This window comes from Pongo abelii, chromosome 4 (genome assembly GCF_028885655.2).
Source record: "Pongo abelii isolate AG06213 chromosome 4, NHGRI_mPonAbe1-v2.0_pri, whole genome shotgun sequence".
NCBI classification, from domain to species: Eukaryota; Metazoa; Chordata; class Mammalia; order Primates; family Hominidae; genus Pongo; species Pongo abelii.
Window position 1 is genome coordinate 178159625 of NC_071989.2, and position 15155 is coordinate 178174779.

The 15155-nt window shown below is 48.3% G+C and overlaps 1 protein-coding gene across 1 annotated transcript in view; it reads right to left on the minus strand.

Annotated features, from left to right (window-relative positions):
- The window catches only part of SLIT3 (slit guidance ligand 3), a 634924-nt gene extending 620042 nt beyond the window's left edge, over positions 1 to 14882 (minus strand). The window contains exon 1 of the mRNA XM_024247052.3: positions 14240 to 14882. Within this exon, the coding sequence (XP_024102820.1) occupies positions 14240 to 14436 (197 nt within the window). The 5' untranslated portion in view covers positions 14437 to 14882. The remainder of the gene's footprint in view (positions 1 to 14239) is intronic.
- Positions 14883 to 15155: the final 273 nt, after the last annotated feature.

Genomic DNA, 15155 nt, shown 5'->3' on the forward strand with positions numbered 1-15155 from the left:
CGCCAAATTCCCAGGCAAGCATTCTTTCCACTACACCATGCTGCAGTTGCTAAAAATTCCCCAGAGCCGCCTCCCTCGGCCCTCCTCTTGACAAAGCTATTTTCCCCCCACACAACTACACACAGTCACATTTGGCAAGAGGTGCTATCAGCCCTGCTCTGCTCGTGAAATGCTGTTTTGCAATGGGGCCTCTTTGTTCGTTAGCAACACAGACAAAGAAAACTGTAGTGCAGTCTTCTTGGAAGAAGATGTTTCTTGTTTTAAAGATGGGAAGAGAGCTTCCTGACTGAATATGGCTTGAATCAGCATGCAGCTCCAGTCAGGAAAGAACCCAGAGGAGACTTAGGTCTTTGCAAAATTTCTAGAATGTACAAGGAGGGCACATGGCAGGGGGAAGCTTATGGGAAATGTTTCAGAAAGTATTAAAATGTACGCCTAAACAGAGTAAACAGAGCAGATTGGTTACCATCTTGTGCTATGAAGCAATTAGAAGGGGAGGGGTGTTGGTGGGGAACTAGAGTCATTAAAAGCTCCCATGAAGCAACTGGCCTTCCCATTTTTGGATTCCTGCTCCAGTCCTGGTTCCCAGTGTTCCTTCCCTTGCCGTTTTCTTCAGCTGGGATCTTCCCTCTCTAGACTCGAAATAAGATGCTGGCTTGGTGCTGAGAGCCCTCAGGATATGATCTGCCATCCCGAGTCACCCATCTGGTGCCTCTCCCCTCTGCTTCCACATGATTCCCAATTTTTTTTTTTGTACTAGATGTGGTCCCTCTTCTGTCTCCCTAGCTTCCCAGATTGGCAGAGGCTTCCCATGGCTCTGCATGATCTTTGCACAGGATGAGGCAGAAATGAAGGCACCTTTTCATAAGGGCAGACCACACCAGGAAGCTGAGGTCCTCTCTGGTGACCTTTCTAATGCATTTCCCTTTGGAGATGGGCTGAGATCAGTGGGGAGGGAGTAGACCAGATGATCTCCAGAGATACCTCAAAAGCCTGAAAATCTCTTGGCTAGGGAAGGCAACAAGAGGGGGAGGAACAGAACCAAGTTCTGTGGCACAAATTCAGAACTTGTACTCTGGCAGCAGATGGAAAGGGAGGTGCCAGCTTCTAGCAGGAGGGGATGTGGTGGACGCGTTTCTCAGGGCGGTTGCAAGCCACAAGTCTTGCATTCCAAAGGACCTGGTGAATGCTGCCTGAGAACCTGCCTCTGACACAGCCACAGCATGGGTCTCCAGGCAGCAGGTGAGATCTCCAAAAAGAAACTCCACCGGCCAAGTGAAGGTTCTTAGACCCTTTCTCCCAGAGCAGGGTCTTCCCCATCGCCTACCCCATGCTTAGGAAAACTTGCCCAAGGTACAAATTTTATTCCAAATCCCCCTCCTTCATTTTGCCGTAAGAAAATTCCTCCTGCTGAGTTAAACCTAAGAGAGAAAAATAAAGATATTACCACTCAGGGAAACAATGTCCTAGGGGTCCCTTGCAGCCCAGGAGGGGAAGGGAAGCTGGCCCCCTAAAGAAGGCCCTGTATCTCCTCATGGCCTCAAATGCTGCTGTGCTGTGTGTCAGTGTTTATGAAATGCTTCTCAAATAAGGTCAGTGTTCTACACAGAGTTAGGACTCTAATAAAATGCAGAACTTGTGCTGTTTGCCAGCTAGCTGCAGAGGCATACTTGAATGCTTTCTCAGATACAATTGTTCTCATATTAATATTTCCCCCTTGAGTTTTTTTTTAATTCTACTTGTACTATTTTTTTATGATGTGTGAGGCTTTCTACATATTTGTACCCACTAAAAGGGATGAGGGGGCTTGCTTTCATCAATGATTCCTGAGGGTTTGGTGCTACATCCTTCTTGGTTCTAGCATTTCTCCCAACCCATATATCTCCCTGCTCTGAACCTAGCATGGTAGCCTTTGCCTTGTCAGTCATTTGGAGGGAGAGACAGTCCAGACTAACTTTGAAGTTAGTTTGAGCTGTTCTAGTTATCAGAACATTTCACTTGCTTTATTCATTGTGGTAGACACTCAATAAATGGCCCCTTTAAATGACTCCATCCTTCATGGATTCCCTTATTTGGTCCTACTGTCTTGGACACTGTCACTTATTAATTACCCAGTCCTCTGAACTCCACCTGGTTAAGCTGCTGACATGGCTGGTATGAGGTTATATTTTAATTTGTAAAAGATGCATCTTGTTAAATGAAAAGGAAACTGGAACAAGAGTTTGAAGACATGGGTGACATGAGCAAGGCTTTGGAGCTCCCTGAGTTTCTTCGTCTGTAAATGAAAGCTTCTAAAATATACCCTGATCATCTTCCAGATATAGGATTTAGTGGTTCAATTCAGATATTGTGGGTGGACTCATTAAGGTATTCGCATAGCACTAAATTTAGAAGGCATTTGGAGACATCTGATCTCATTTAAACCTTGCATCAGCCCCCTGAGATGAGTGTTATTTCTCCCATTCCAAAGGTTATAGATTAGACTATGGAGACCACAAAGGTACTCAGACAGGTCGGGCAGTTAGAAAGTGACAGAAGCCAGGATTCAGCCTAGGTCTTTCTACTCGTTTCGGCTTACATCCAAATTGTACTCCCCATTGGCTTCTCACTAATTCCACTTAGAATCCCCATACTCAGAACACTTTCTACCTACATTCTAGAGCTGGAGAGAGAAGAAGAGGAGAGAAAGAATGTCAGCAAAGTACTAGATAGTCCAGAAATTTCTGCAACATATTATTGAGCAGGACAGCTCTCCAATGAGATCATCACTGCTGTGCTTTTTAATTACCAAATGATCTGTCCTATTTGGGGTACAGGGAGTTCAGGAGTATGTCTAAGTAATTCATCATTTATAGAGTCCAGCCCTGGGGCACCTTTACATGCTACCCTGGACATGATAAAAGATTTCAGATGGCCATAAAGATGAAGTCTGAGGTTGTTTCCAGGGCAGAACTCTGAGTTCTTGCAAGTCTCCAGTCTCCAGTGAAGGTCCAGGCCATGAAATCCAATTTCAGGACCTGGGGTTCTGATGGTGACAGTCCAAATTCAATACTAAGGCTATGGAGAACTACATACAGGGCAGTAGAGGGCAAGAAGCCAAGCTAGAAGGATTAAGGCAGGAGCCAGGAGTAGCTAAAGCTCAGGGAGAGATGCAAACATGCACAATTCTATGGTCAAGTCATAAAACTACGATTAGAAGAGGATCATGGACTCCACAGCATGCAGACGCACCTGAGTTAGGGCACTCACTAGGGCACACACTAGGGCATATGCTAGAACATACACCAGGGCATACGCTAAGGCACACACTAGGGAATATGCTAGGGCACACACTAGGGCATACACTATGGCACACACTAGGGAATATGCTAGAAAGTACACTAGGGCATACGCCAGGGCACACACTAGGGCACACACTAGGACATATGCTAGAATGTACACTAGGGCATACGCCAGGGCACACACTAGGAAATATGCTAGGGCACATGCCAGGGCACGCGGCAGGGCACACGCTAGGGCACACGCCAGGGCACATGCTAGGGCATACACTAGGGCACATGCTAGGGCATACGCTGGGGCACACACTAGGGCATATACTACCACATACGCTAGGGCATACAATGGGGCATATGCTAGGGCATACACTGGGGCACACGCTAAGGCATATACTAGTGCATATGTTAGGGCATGCCCTAGGGCATATGCTAGGGTGTGCACTAGGGCATATGCTAGGGCACACGCTAGGGTGCGCACTAGGGCACATGCTAGGGCACATGCTAAAGCATACACTGGGGCACATGCTAGGGCATATGCTAGGGCACACACTAGGGTGCACACTAGGGCACATGCTAGGGCACACACTAGGGCATACACTGGGGCACATGCTAGGGCACGCACTAGTGCATGCGCTAGGGCATATGCTAGGGCGCACACTAGGGTGCGCACTAGGGCACACACTAGGGCATACACTGGGGCAGATGCTAGGGCACGCACTAGTGCATGCGCTAGGGCAAATGCTAGGGCGCACACTAGGGCACACGCTAAGGCATATGCTAGAGCGCACACTAGGGCACATGCTAAGGCACACGCTAGGGCATATGCTAGAGCGCACACTAGGGCACATGCTAAGGCACACGCTAGGGCATATGCTAGAGCGCACACTAGGGCACATGCTAAGGCACACGCTAGGGCATACACTGGGACATATACCAGGGCATGCGCAGGGCATATGCTAGGGCAAATGCTAGGTCACGCACTAGGGCATATGCTAGGGCACATGCTGGGGCATATGCTAGGGCACGCACTAGGGCATATGCTAGGGCACATGCTAAGGCACACACTCGGGCATATGCTAGGGCACACGCTTTGGTGCGCACTAGGGCACATGCTAGGGCACACACTAGGGCATACACTGGGGCACATGCTATGGCACCCACTAGGGCACACTCTAGGCACATGCTAGGGCACATGCTAGGGCATATGCTAGGGCACACACTAGGGCATACATAGGGCATACGCTAGGGTGTACACTAGGGCACATGCTAGGGCATATGCTAGGGCACACACTAGGGCATACATAGGGCATACGCTAGGGTGTACACTAGGGAATACACTAGGGCACGTGCTAGGGCAAATGATGGGTATGACTAGTAACAGACAGGAGCTAGAGAGGTAGAAAAACCCAAGAGGGAGGCAAGGTGGGTGGTTAAGTGTGCTGGCAGACTTTCAGGAGCCACAAGATACACTGCTGCCAAAGTGCAGAATGAATCAGGGGTCAGGAACCAGACTGGCAGTTAGGACAAGAGAAGAGGAGTCTGAGCCCACACAAGCGGTGATATGTCCATGATAAGTGCAGTCACACTCGACTCCAGCCAGGATACATCTTATGTACATCCTGTTGGAATAGGACATGATGCCAGGGTGGGAGGAGCCCAGAGATCCCAGCTAAGAGAAAGCAAGTGGTGCATCTAACTGCAAAGGAAGATGACTCCTGCCAATATTTGAGTAGATGCTTGAGGGGGAAAATACTACTCAGCAAGGCTCATCAGAACTACTCTTGGAGGGTGTATCCCCTCAAACCAGAAATTTAAAAAACAGTCAGTGGACACATACCATGGAAATTTTTTCCTAAGATTTGGATTCTGTTCTAAACATCCCCCTAAGATAAAACTTCCCAAAGTACAGCTCCCATCATTTTAAGTTGGGCTCAGGAGCATCTAATCATGAATTTCTATGACTGTACCATGTTCCCATTTCTACATACAGGGATCCTATTAGTCTTCACGCTCCAATACAAAGGCCACCTATTTCCCCAAATTGGACATGATGGCTCTGTTTCACCAGGTGTCCAGATCACATCCCTGACATTCCTCTTAATGCTTTGCATCAAACAGGGGCTCTTTGATTTAAGTTGAACTCATCATGTTTGTCTTCTTCTAGTTGTTACTTGAGAATGGAGTTTAGAAGACAGAAAAGGAGGCTGACTTGAAAGATTCTGGAAGGAATGACATGACTGGGGGTTGGAGTGCAGCCTCTGAGACCAGCCTGGCTGGATGAACCCTGCTCTCCTGTTCCTGACTGGGGATGTCATTTCACCTCTCTGATGTAGTTGCCATATCTATAAAATGCAGACAGTCCTCCTACCTACTTCACGTAACTCTTCAAATAGGAAATGACTCCACGCATGTAAAGTGTAAGAGCAGTGCCAGGCGCAAAGAATGGCTCAATAAATGCCAGCTATTGTTGTGGTGATGGTTGTTGTTGTTGTTGTTTACAGAGGCTTGGGGACCCTGTAGGCCTCACTCCTCTATGCTTCATTCTTCATCATGTCTGTTCCCAGAACTACTCCAGAAAATGTGCCCGATGCCAATGTGTACCCAAGATGCTAAGGGAAATCACTGTGTTTAAAAACCTGAAGCTACCTGAGCTCTGCTACTGGCAGAAAGGCTCAACCCCTCGGGCTGAACTTTTTATCAGGAGAGAATAACACACATATACATATACATTCAACATACACACACATACATGCATCATATCTTGTGTTGGTGGGACTTGTGGTACTAGCCTAATAGGACAAAAATGAAGCTAAAGTCATTATGGAAAGTTCCACGAGAAACCAAAAGTATAGAGAAAATTTAGCAAGCTGAAGAATTAAGCATTAATAGGAAATTATTCCAGAGAAAATATGAACCAACAGAACCCCAGGGAAAGAAGATGCTACAAGCCAAGAAGACCTCAACATTTTTTTCCATCCCAGCCGGAAAGAACGGGGCAATATATTTATGTAATCCACATGCCAGATTGTGGAAAGATTTTGAAAAAAATGCGCAGAGAACTCTGCTGATTATATTGACAACTTGGATAAAGATCCATAGGGCAAGCTCATTAAAATTGCAGAGGAAATAAATAGTGGGAGATGGGGAAAGGAGTAGTTAATTGCTAGATGAGGAAATCGAAATATAAAATGCTCCTGAAAAGCTGATGAAATGAAATGATTTGCCAAAAGTTAATTAGGATAAATGCAAAGTGTTGCACTTAGACTCCAAAAAGTCAACTGCACAAGTCTAGAAGGGGGGACAACAAGCTAACAGGAGGGAAGGCTGGGGAGATATGGGGATGTCAGGCAGCTTGGTCAAAATGAGCCCACCCAGGGCTGTGGCTGTCCAAAGTGAAAAGGTTCTTTTGAATGTGCTGGCTGATAGAAGTCAAATAAAACAGTAAGGGTGTGGAAGGTCTCCCTCTAACTAATGCAGTCCAAGAAGATTGGAACCTATTTAGAGGAAGAGAACTAGGGACGGCGTACAAGGCCTATGCCCAAACTGTACCACATACAGAATAGTTGAGGCAATTAAGGAGACTCAGGTAAATGGGTGGTGAGAAACACCACAGGTTTTGAAAACCTGTCATTTGGAAAAAAGATTATACATGCTCTGGGTAACGACAATCAATGAGAGATGAGTCCAACCCCCACACAAAGAACATTTTCTTATTAGGATTTTTTTTTAATGGAATAAATTGCTTTAGGAAGAACTGAGCTCCTCATCACTAGATGTCATCAAGCAAAGGAGGCTAACTGACCACCTTCCCCTAAATTGTGCTGATGGAAGACCAACTTTCGTGTGGTTGGAACTTGGACAGAAGGACCTCTTCCAACCCTGATGATCTGTATTTTTCTTAATGAAGCTTCATCCTGATCATGCTCTGATAGGAGGTCTACACTCAGTAAGACTTTTGATCACAATAACAATAGGAATATTGATGGAGGGTGCCCTTGGTTCCAGGAAGCCTATGTGGATTAATACAGCATCCTTTGAAGGGAGTATTATTATTATTCCCATTTTGCAAATGGGAAAACTGAGGCCCATCCAGCTAGTAGGTGACAGCCAGGCTTTGGGCCCCAGAGTCTGGCTCTAGTGCCACATTTTCCCATCTTCTCTGTCCACTCAGTACAGAAGGCTCTAATTATGCACCCTTTGGCCAATTTTTTTCCAGGGTTTCACTGTATCAAACACGGTACTGACAACACAACTGTGAAAACCACAGTGAGTAAGGAAGAAAGGTTAGCCTCTTGACAGGCCAGCAGTCACAGTAGTTACAGATCACGGTCCAGGCCTGCAGAGCAGAGAGGTAGAGGATTCCCATCATGAGCATCCAACCTGGGCAAGGCTGATTTGAATTTAAGGATGGGGAACAATGAAGAACGGAGAGCACCGGGAGCTCAGCGCAGTGACAGGGCACCCTCTACAGCCATCTAGCTTGGGATCAGCAGTGGTCCAGATGAGCTCTCTGGGAACGCCTCCACCCCTTGTTTTTCCTTTCTTTTCAGCAGTCCTAAAAAGGGTTAAGACCACCTTACATAATGAGGGTGGAGCCTGCTAGTAAATACAGCTGTTTCAAGTAAATGCAGTAATAGAGGCAGACATGGGAAGTCGGTAAAAGGAGGTATTTAGGGAAAGATAGAAGGAATGAGCATTGAAGAAAAAAAAAAAGGTCAGGGCCAAAAATTCCCCATGAAAACCCACCCCCCAAAAATAAATAAGTAAAATGCATTCCTTATTTAAATATACCACAAAGCAACACACCCATGGAAAAGATATAAACCACTTTCACCATAATTCCCTTTTTATGGAACAGAAGCCAACCTGGGCTTTGCTGTGGGGGCAGGACCAAGAGCAGAGAGAGAAAAGGAGGGGCTTAGCCAAGAGGGTATTGGGCACAGCCCACAGGCAGGCAAGGAACTCGCCTCCACAGGGCTCTGGGTTGGAGCAAATTTAGAGTGGGCATCTCAAACCTTCCAGCTGGATAGGGCCTGAGATGAAGATATAAAGGTAATAGCCATGGTCACTAACATGAATAGTTTGGGGAGGGCTCCTATGGTGTGGTCATGCATCACTTAATGATGGGGATATGTTCTAAGAAACTCATCATTAGGCGATTTTGTCATTGTGCAAACCTCATAGAGTGCACTCACACAAGCCCAGGTGGTCTAGCCTACTATACACCCAGGCTATATGGGATAGGCTATTGCTCCTAAGCTCCAAACCTGCATAGCATGTTACTCTACTGAATACTGTAAGCCACTGTGACACAATCATAAGTATGTGTGTTTCTAAACATACCTAAACATAGAAAAGGTACAATCAAAGTATGGTATGAAAGGTAAAAAATGGTACATCTGCATAGGGCATTTACCAGGAATAAAGCTTACAGGACTGGAAGTTGCTCTGGGTGTCAGTGAGTGAGTGCTGAGTGAATGTGAAGGCCTAGGACATTACTGTACACTACTGTAGACTTTGTCAACACTATACCCTTAGGGTGTACTAAATTTATTAAAAATAAAGTGATGGCACTATGATGTTACAAAAGCTACAATGTCACTAGGCAATAGGAATTCTTCAGCTCCATTTTAACCTTATGAGACCACCGTCCTCTATGTTGTCCACTGTTGACCAGAACGTCATTTTAGGTAACACATGACTGTACTGCGTTAAGCACTTTCTTGTATATTATTTCATTTAATCCCCCCAATGGGGAAGATTCATCATACATATTTTACAGTTAAGAAATCATAGAGGGATAAACAATCACAGCAATGAGTGAACAACATGGTAGGCACCGTGCTGAGCACATTACAGGGACTGCCTCAGGCTACATTCACAGCATCCCCATGAAGACAGTGCGCTTATCATCCTGGTATCACAGGTGTGGAAATAAGGTGCAAAAGAATTAAACACACTGCAGTCCACAGCAATAGTGTAACATGTACACGGTGCAACAGCAAGATGTAACAGAGCTGCAGTTCAAACCCAGAGTCGTCTGTCTCCAGAGCGCCTGCCCTAACCACAATGCTTAGGGGTCAGAAACCTTCTTGCCATAGCCCACATTGCCAAGGCAAGAGATTCTACAGCTGCAACCCACTATTCATTCTCATTTTCCAGGTGAGACAGAACTCTGCGACAACAAACAATACTGGAGAGAAAACAACATAACAACCAAAATGGCAAAAACGCAGAAATAATAGAAAATCCAGATGATCAACAAAAGCAGAACTTATCAATTAATACAAGAAGAGCAGCTATCAAAACCCACAGAGAGCTCAGGATGACGCTGATGAGTTCCTGATTAGAAAGCCCTGTGGTTTAAGTGCTCAGGATTTCCAGCTCTTTTCATGGGCATGTGCACAGTAGGAGTTTTGCAAGGTTGCTAAGCAATGCCTGACAACCAGACTCCAGAGTAGATCACTCAACAGGAGTCCTTGGTAACTCTAGTAAGGCAATAAATATTAGTTCATAAAATCCAAATTTTAGATACCCTTAATAACTCACGTCATAGGTTCCTAGTAAGGATCCCTTAGTCACATGCCAGAATGCAGATGTATAATGGCCCATCTTTCACTTGTAAGAACTAAAGACAGACTTGTAGTTTTGAGGCTCATTATTCCTTTATTGAATACACATTTGCTGAAAACCTACCGTGTGCCAGGCACTGTTCTAGACACTAGGGAGGCGGACACTGACAGATCCCCCAATGGACTATAACCACTAAGAAAACCACTAAGACTATACAAGAATTCTACTTTCACGAAAATGAGGCCCAGAGAGGTAATGTAATCCGTTCAGAGTCGCACAGCACCATGGAGGCTATACCGGTCCACTGGAGGCGGGTCCACTCAGCTGCTCCTTAGTCTGTCCAGGAGGGCACTGTTTCCCTAAAAGGCCACATCACCGTGGTTGACCCAGAGAGACCCCATGATTCACTAACTTGTCCCTGTCCTCTAAGCTGGCCCTGAGGGCTGGACACAGGACTTGGCTGTTGAGCATCTTGGAAAGTTTCTCACGTGACCTCAGGACCTCTGTGGTCAAGTGAGGGAAAGCCTATGACATGGTGTCAGTTTTTATTGGACCCAACCACCGGCAAAGCTAGCCGTCATTTGGAGTGATGGAGAAAATTAAGTTACCACATTCTCACGTTTCAGCCTTTCGCCCGTTCTCCTTCGCAAACAGGAAATGTTTATTTAAATACAGCAGTCTCCAGCATGTTCCAGAGCCAAGTGAAAAACCAAAGATGTCCACTCTTGCCCCCACTCCACCGTTCGGGCCACCCCTCACTGCAGTGAGAAGTGGGCCTCTGCCTGCCTCTAGACAGGACGGCAAGATGGGGAGAAGTGGCCCCGCGTGAGAGTTCATTTTCATCTGCCTCCTCTTTTTCCAGGCTGAGATTGTGGTTGGAGAAGAATTACATCTGTGGGGTCCTTTTGTAGTCAGAAGGGTAAGTGCAACATCTGTTTACTCTGTGCTCCATGGTAAATGTTTGGTTTCAGGCACCGCCATCCACTTCCTCTCCTCTCGTCCTCTATCTTTGCTGCACGGATAATAAATTACACTGAATTCTTCTCTGCATTTATTTAGCTTTCTTGTGGGTGTCACCTCCTCACGGAGGGGGAAAAATTGTCAGTAGTTTATAAAAGACAGAGAGTTTCTTTTTCTGCGTGATGTGCTGACATTATAGGGAAGATCTTGAAACACAGACCCCCTAACTCTGATTCTGGCTTAACTATGAACAATTCAGGCCCCATTCCAGGACTGAAGCAAAGTCCAAATGGTGAGCACATTATCCCCACTCAGGTTTTCCTTAATGTCATAACACAAGGTTTCAGAAGTCAAAAACATCCAAAGAAGCAATATACACCAACACACACACACACACACACAAATCCTTTCATCAAAGGCTTTTTGGGAGGCAGAGTACCAAGAATGGAGAACGGAGAAAATGCTGTTTCTTTGTTTTAAAACGCAATTTAAACCTTGAGATCAGAAAACTGGACTTTAGGAAGGTCCTGAGCATCTGATGACAGTGCTGACAAAACGTGCCCCATGGCAATATGAACCCTGGGAAGTTCAAAAGGCTCACCAAAGCAAGTTTCCTTCTATCTTTTGCTTACATTCTTTACATTGAAGTGCTGGTTTTCTTCTGTATATGCAATGGTTCTATACACAGTTTCTGGAATGCAGTAGAGGTTCAAGTCATGTTTGTTCTCAAACTCCTAGGCTCAAGAGATCCTCTCACCTCGGCCTCCCAAAGTGCTGGGATAACAGGCATGAGCCATTGCGCCCGGCTTCAAGTAATGTTTGTTGAATGAATGAAGGCAGGAATAAATGAGTGATTCCTCTCTGAAGAAATCCTTGGCAGAGAGTAAAAATGCCAAATATCCCCCAAGAGTTTTCAGAATTGAAATGTTACATCTGAGTTGGCTGAGACAGAGTGTGGTGCAGGACTTTGGTGGTGAAGGACTGTTGGTGGGTTGCCCTGAAACCCTGCAGTGAATCTGACCCAGCTTGCTCCTAAAGACTGTCCCCCATTCCCAGGGAGGAAGGAGACTAGAATGAGACATCATCGCGGCACCCCCATGTATCCTAGCCAAAGTGGCACCAGTGACCACAACTGAGGCAGAAGAGACCAGAGACATCAAAGAAGCTCCTGCTCTGCCACTGCCTATTAACGACTGTAGCACGGGGCCTCTGGGAATGACTAGGACTCCAGTCTCTGCCCTGTTTCTCCAGTTCTAGAGCCGATGGGTTGCCCTGAGCTGCACAGATCCCCTAAGGGAGATGACTGGGTGGCGTGCTGGCATGGGTGCGGTTCCTGCAGCTCTGGAAAACTTCCTACACACCAGGAGAAGAGGGACTTACTCTCCTTGGTTTCCCAAACATGGAGCACGATTTTGAAGATGGGGAAGACGTAGTTTCAAGACCCCAAGCAGCAGACGTAACATCAAAGTGAGCTGAACATTTGCAGGGTATACCAGAAGCAGAAGCAACAGCAGCCTATTCTAAGATCCAAGCCCAGCCAGAACCCTCCCAAGACTGTCTGTTTATAGATCGTGGCCCAAACTGACCCTTGTTCCAAGGATGACCAGGAGAGTGATAAGAGTTGTGGGCTTAGGAACCAGTCAGGCTTAGATCCAAACACTTCACTAGCTGCATGACCTTGAGTAAATGACAAGATGGCTTAACTGTGAAATGGAGTAATAAGTATTGCCTATGTAACTAACAGGACTGTTGGAGAGATTCAATGAGATAATACATATACACAAATCAAGGCATGAAAAGCATTTATCAAACATTAGCTATAATTATTTTTTCACTAATTCATGTGGCTAGCACTGGTGTGACGAGGAGGGGAACTTAGTTTACAAGTTATAGGTATCTAAAAATACCACTAAAACAAGTTTTTCACTCCTATGGACTAACTTAATGTCTGAATTAAGGTGTGAAAACCTGGATTCTGGCCCATTTATTGCCATCAACTTGCTGTGTTTTCTTGGGCAAGTCATTTTACACTTCCAAGCCTGGTTTTCGACATGTGTTAATAAAGATTCGGCTCTCACCCTTTAGGATTCTGTGGTTCAACCCAACAAAACAATCATTGCACTTGAGGAAAAAAAAAAAAAAGTATTGAGCCAAAGGAAAAAGAGAGCACCAGGAATAAGGAAGACAGTTCTGCTGAGTCTCCACCCAGAGATGCACAAAGAAGTGGAAGAGAAGAGCAGGTGGGGTGATAGGAGGTGACTAGCAGGAATAACACACTCTAGGACAATGCTTGTCATCACTACTCTCTTCCAGCCTGAAGTCAAGAAAGCAGAGTGGAAGATCCAGGCGCCTACCCCTAAGGCACGTGAGGAAGGGGAGAAGAGGGAGAGCAAGACACGGAGGAAATCTACCACACTAGAGCAAACCCTCACCCACTTCTCGGCTGGGTTCCCAGTAAGGCTCCCACCCACTCCAGCGTTTCTCCCCCACTCCCTTACCCCACCCCAACTGCGGACTAAGAGGAGCCCACCCCGGAGTCCAAGTTTTGAATCTGGTCCGAGGATCAAAATGATGAATGTTTCCAAAACGTTGACATATGAAAAGTAAATATTTGGTTGCACAATTGGGGCTAAAACTAGGGTCAATCCACCCCATTCTCCAAGCGCCTCTCCATTCTCTGCCAAGCCCAGGATCCGAGGCTGAGTGCGGTTTGTAAGATTATAACGCTCGGTCTCATTTGAAGGGCTGTCAGCATTTCCATTCTCCGGCTCCTTCGTTCGTTCGGGGAGGCATTTATAACCGAGCCATAAAAAATTCACCCGGGGCTGCAACTTGGCATCTCCCAGACTGCGCTCCAGGCAGAGCGGGTTTTGCGAGCACCCACTCTGAATCTGTCCAGTTCCTCAGAAGTTAAACCTTCACCCACACTCTCAACTTTCCTTGCAAGGGCAGCCAGAGAGCGGCTGGCCCATTCTGATCTCCAAGCAGGTCAACAGTCTCGGGCCCTCTCTCCCGCCTCCGCGCCTTGACGGCCCATCATCCTATATAGCTTTCTCCTTCTCCCGCCCCCCCTTTTTAACGAGCGCAGACCCCTGACCCTCACCCTAAGACCTTGAGGCTGCAGTGCTCTTGCCTCCCCTCGCCTCTCGACAGCTACTCCTTGGAAGCTGTCAGCGGGCCCTGCGTCTGGAACCCTCACCCCTGGAGAGGCACTGCTCTTTGCCCATCGCGGGGGGTTTCGAGACCTCTCTTTCCAGATCTGACCAAGCCTACAGACCCCCAGCTAGGAGAGTGAGGGATCATATCCAGGAAGGGATGAGAATAGAGACTGTATCCAGGGAGGCCGAGGGGAAAGGACGGATCTGGCGCCTGGGGCCCCCTCGGTGGGACCCAGGTGGGTGGCCCGCGTGGGGTGGGGCAGGGGTACTCACAGGCGCTCAGCGTTGCGGGGGATGCCCCGAGGAACCGCGCGGAGGCCCAGCCCGTGGCAGTCCACGCTGGCGGCGGAGCAGGTACACTTGGTGGGGCAGGCGACGGCTGGGGGCCCACTCAGGACGCTCGCCAGAGCCAAGGCCAGCGCCAGGCGGACGCGCACGGCGGCGCCGACCCCTGCCCACCCGGGGGCCATGGTGTGCAGGGCCCCGCTCCCGGAGGAGGCTGCCTCTGCGGGGCAAGACGCGTGGAACCCGAGGAGGCGCGCGGGGAGCGCGGGCGGCCTGGGGAGCGGGCGGCGGAGTTGGCGAGGAGGAGGGGCGAGCTCGGCGCTCAGGCGCACGGGGCGCGGGCGGAGCGGGGCGCGCCGGGCGGCGGCGGCGGCGGCAGCGGCAGCAACAGCAGCTCCATCGGCGGGGCCGGCGCTGCCCCGCTGCGCATCGCTGGGAGTGCCCAGGTGCGGAGCGCCCCCTGGCCCCGCTGGCCCGCGGGCCGGGCTGGGGACCTGAGGCGAGCGCAATGGGGCGTGGCGCCCGGGGAGGTCCGGCTTGGGGCTGGGCTGGGGAGCGCGGCGGCTGCGGCTGGGGCACGGGGCGGCCGGGTGAGCTGGCCGGCACTCGCTCTCTCCATTCACTGAGCAGGGCAGACACCGGAGACGCGGGGCCCACCCCTCCCGCCCCCCCCCAAAAACGCCAACTCCGCCTCCCATTGGCTGCGCCGCGCGTCATGTCGACTAAGTTGGGAACTTTGCTGGAGCGACCGAGAGCCTGGAGGGAGGAGGCAGTAGAGGAGGGAGAGAGAAGGAACCAGGCAAGGAAAGGGGCTCGGCCAGCAGGGCCCCGGGAAAGAAACACTGAAACTCATTCACTGTTAGGAGCCAAGGACGGATACGGCTCCTGACACTTTTTTTTTTTT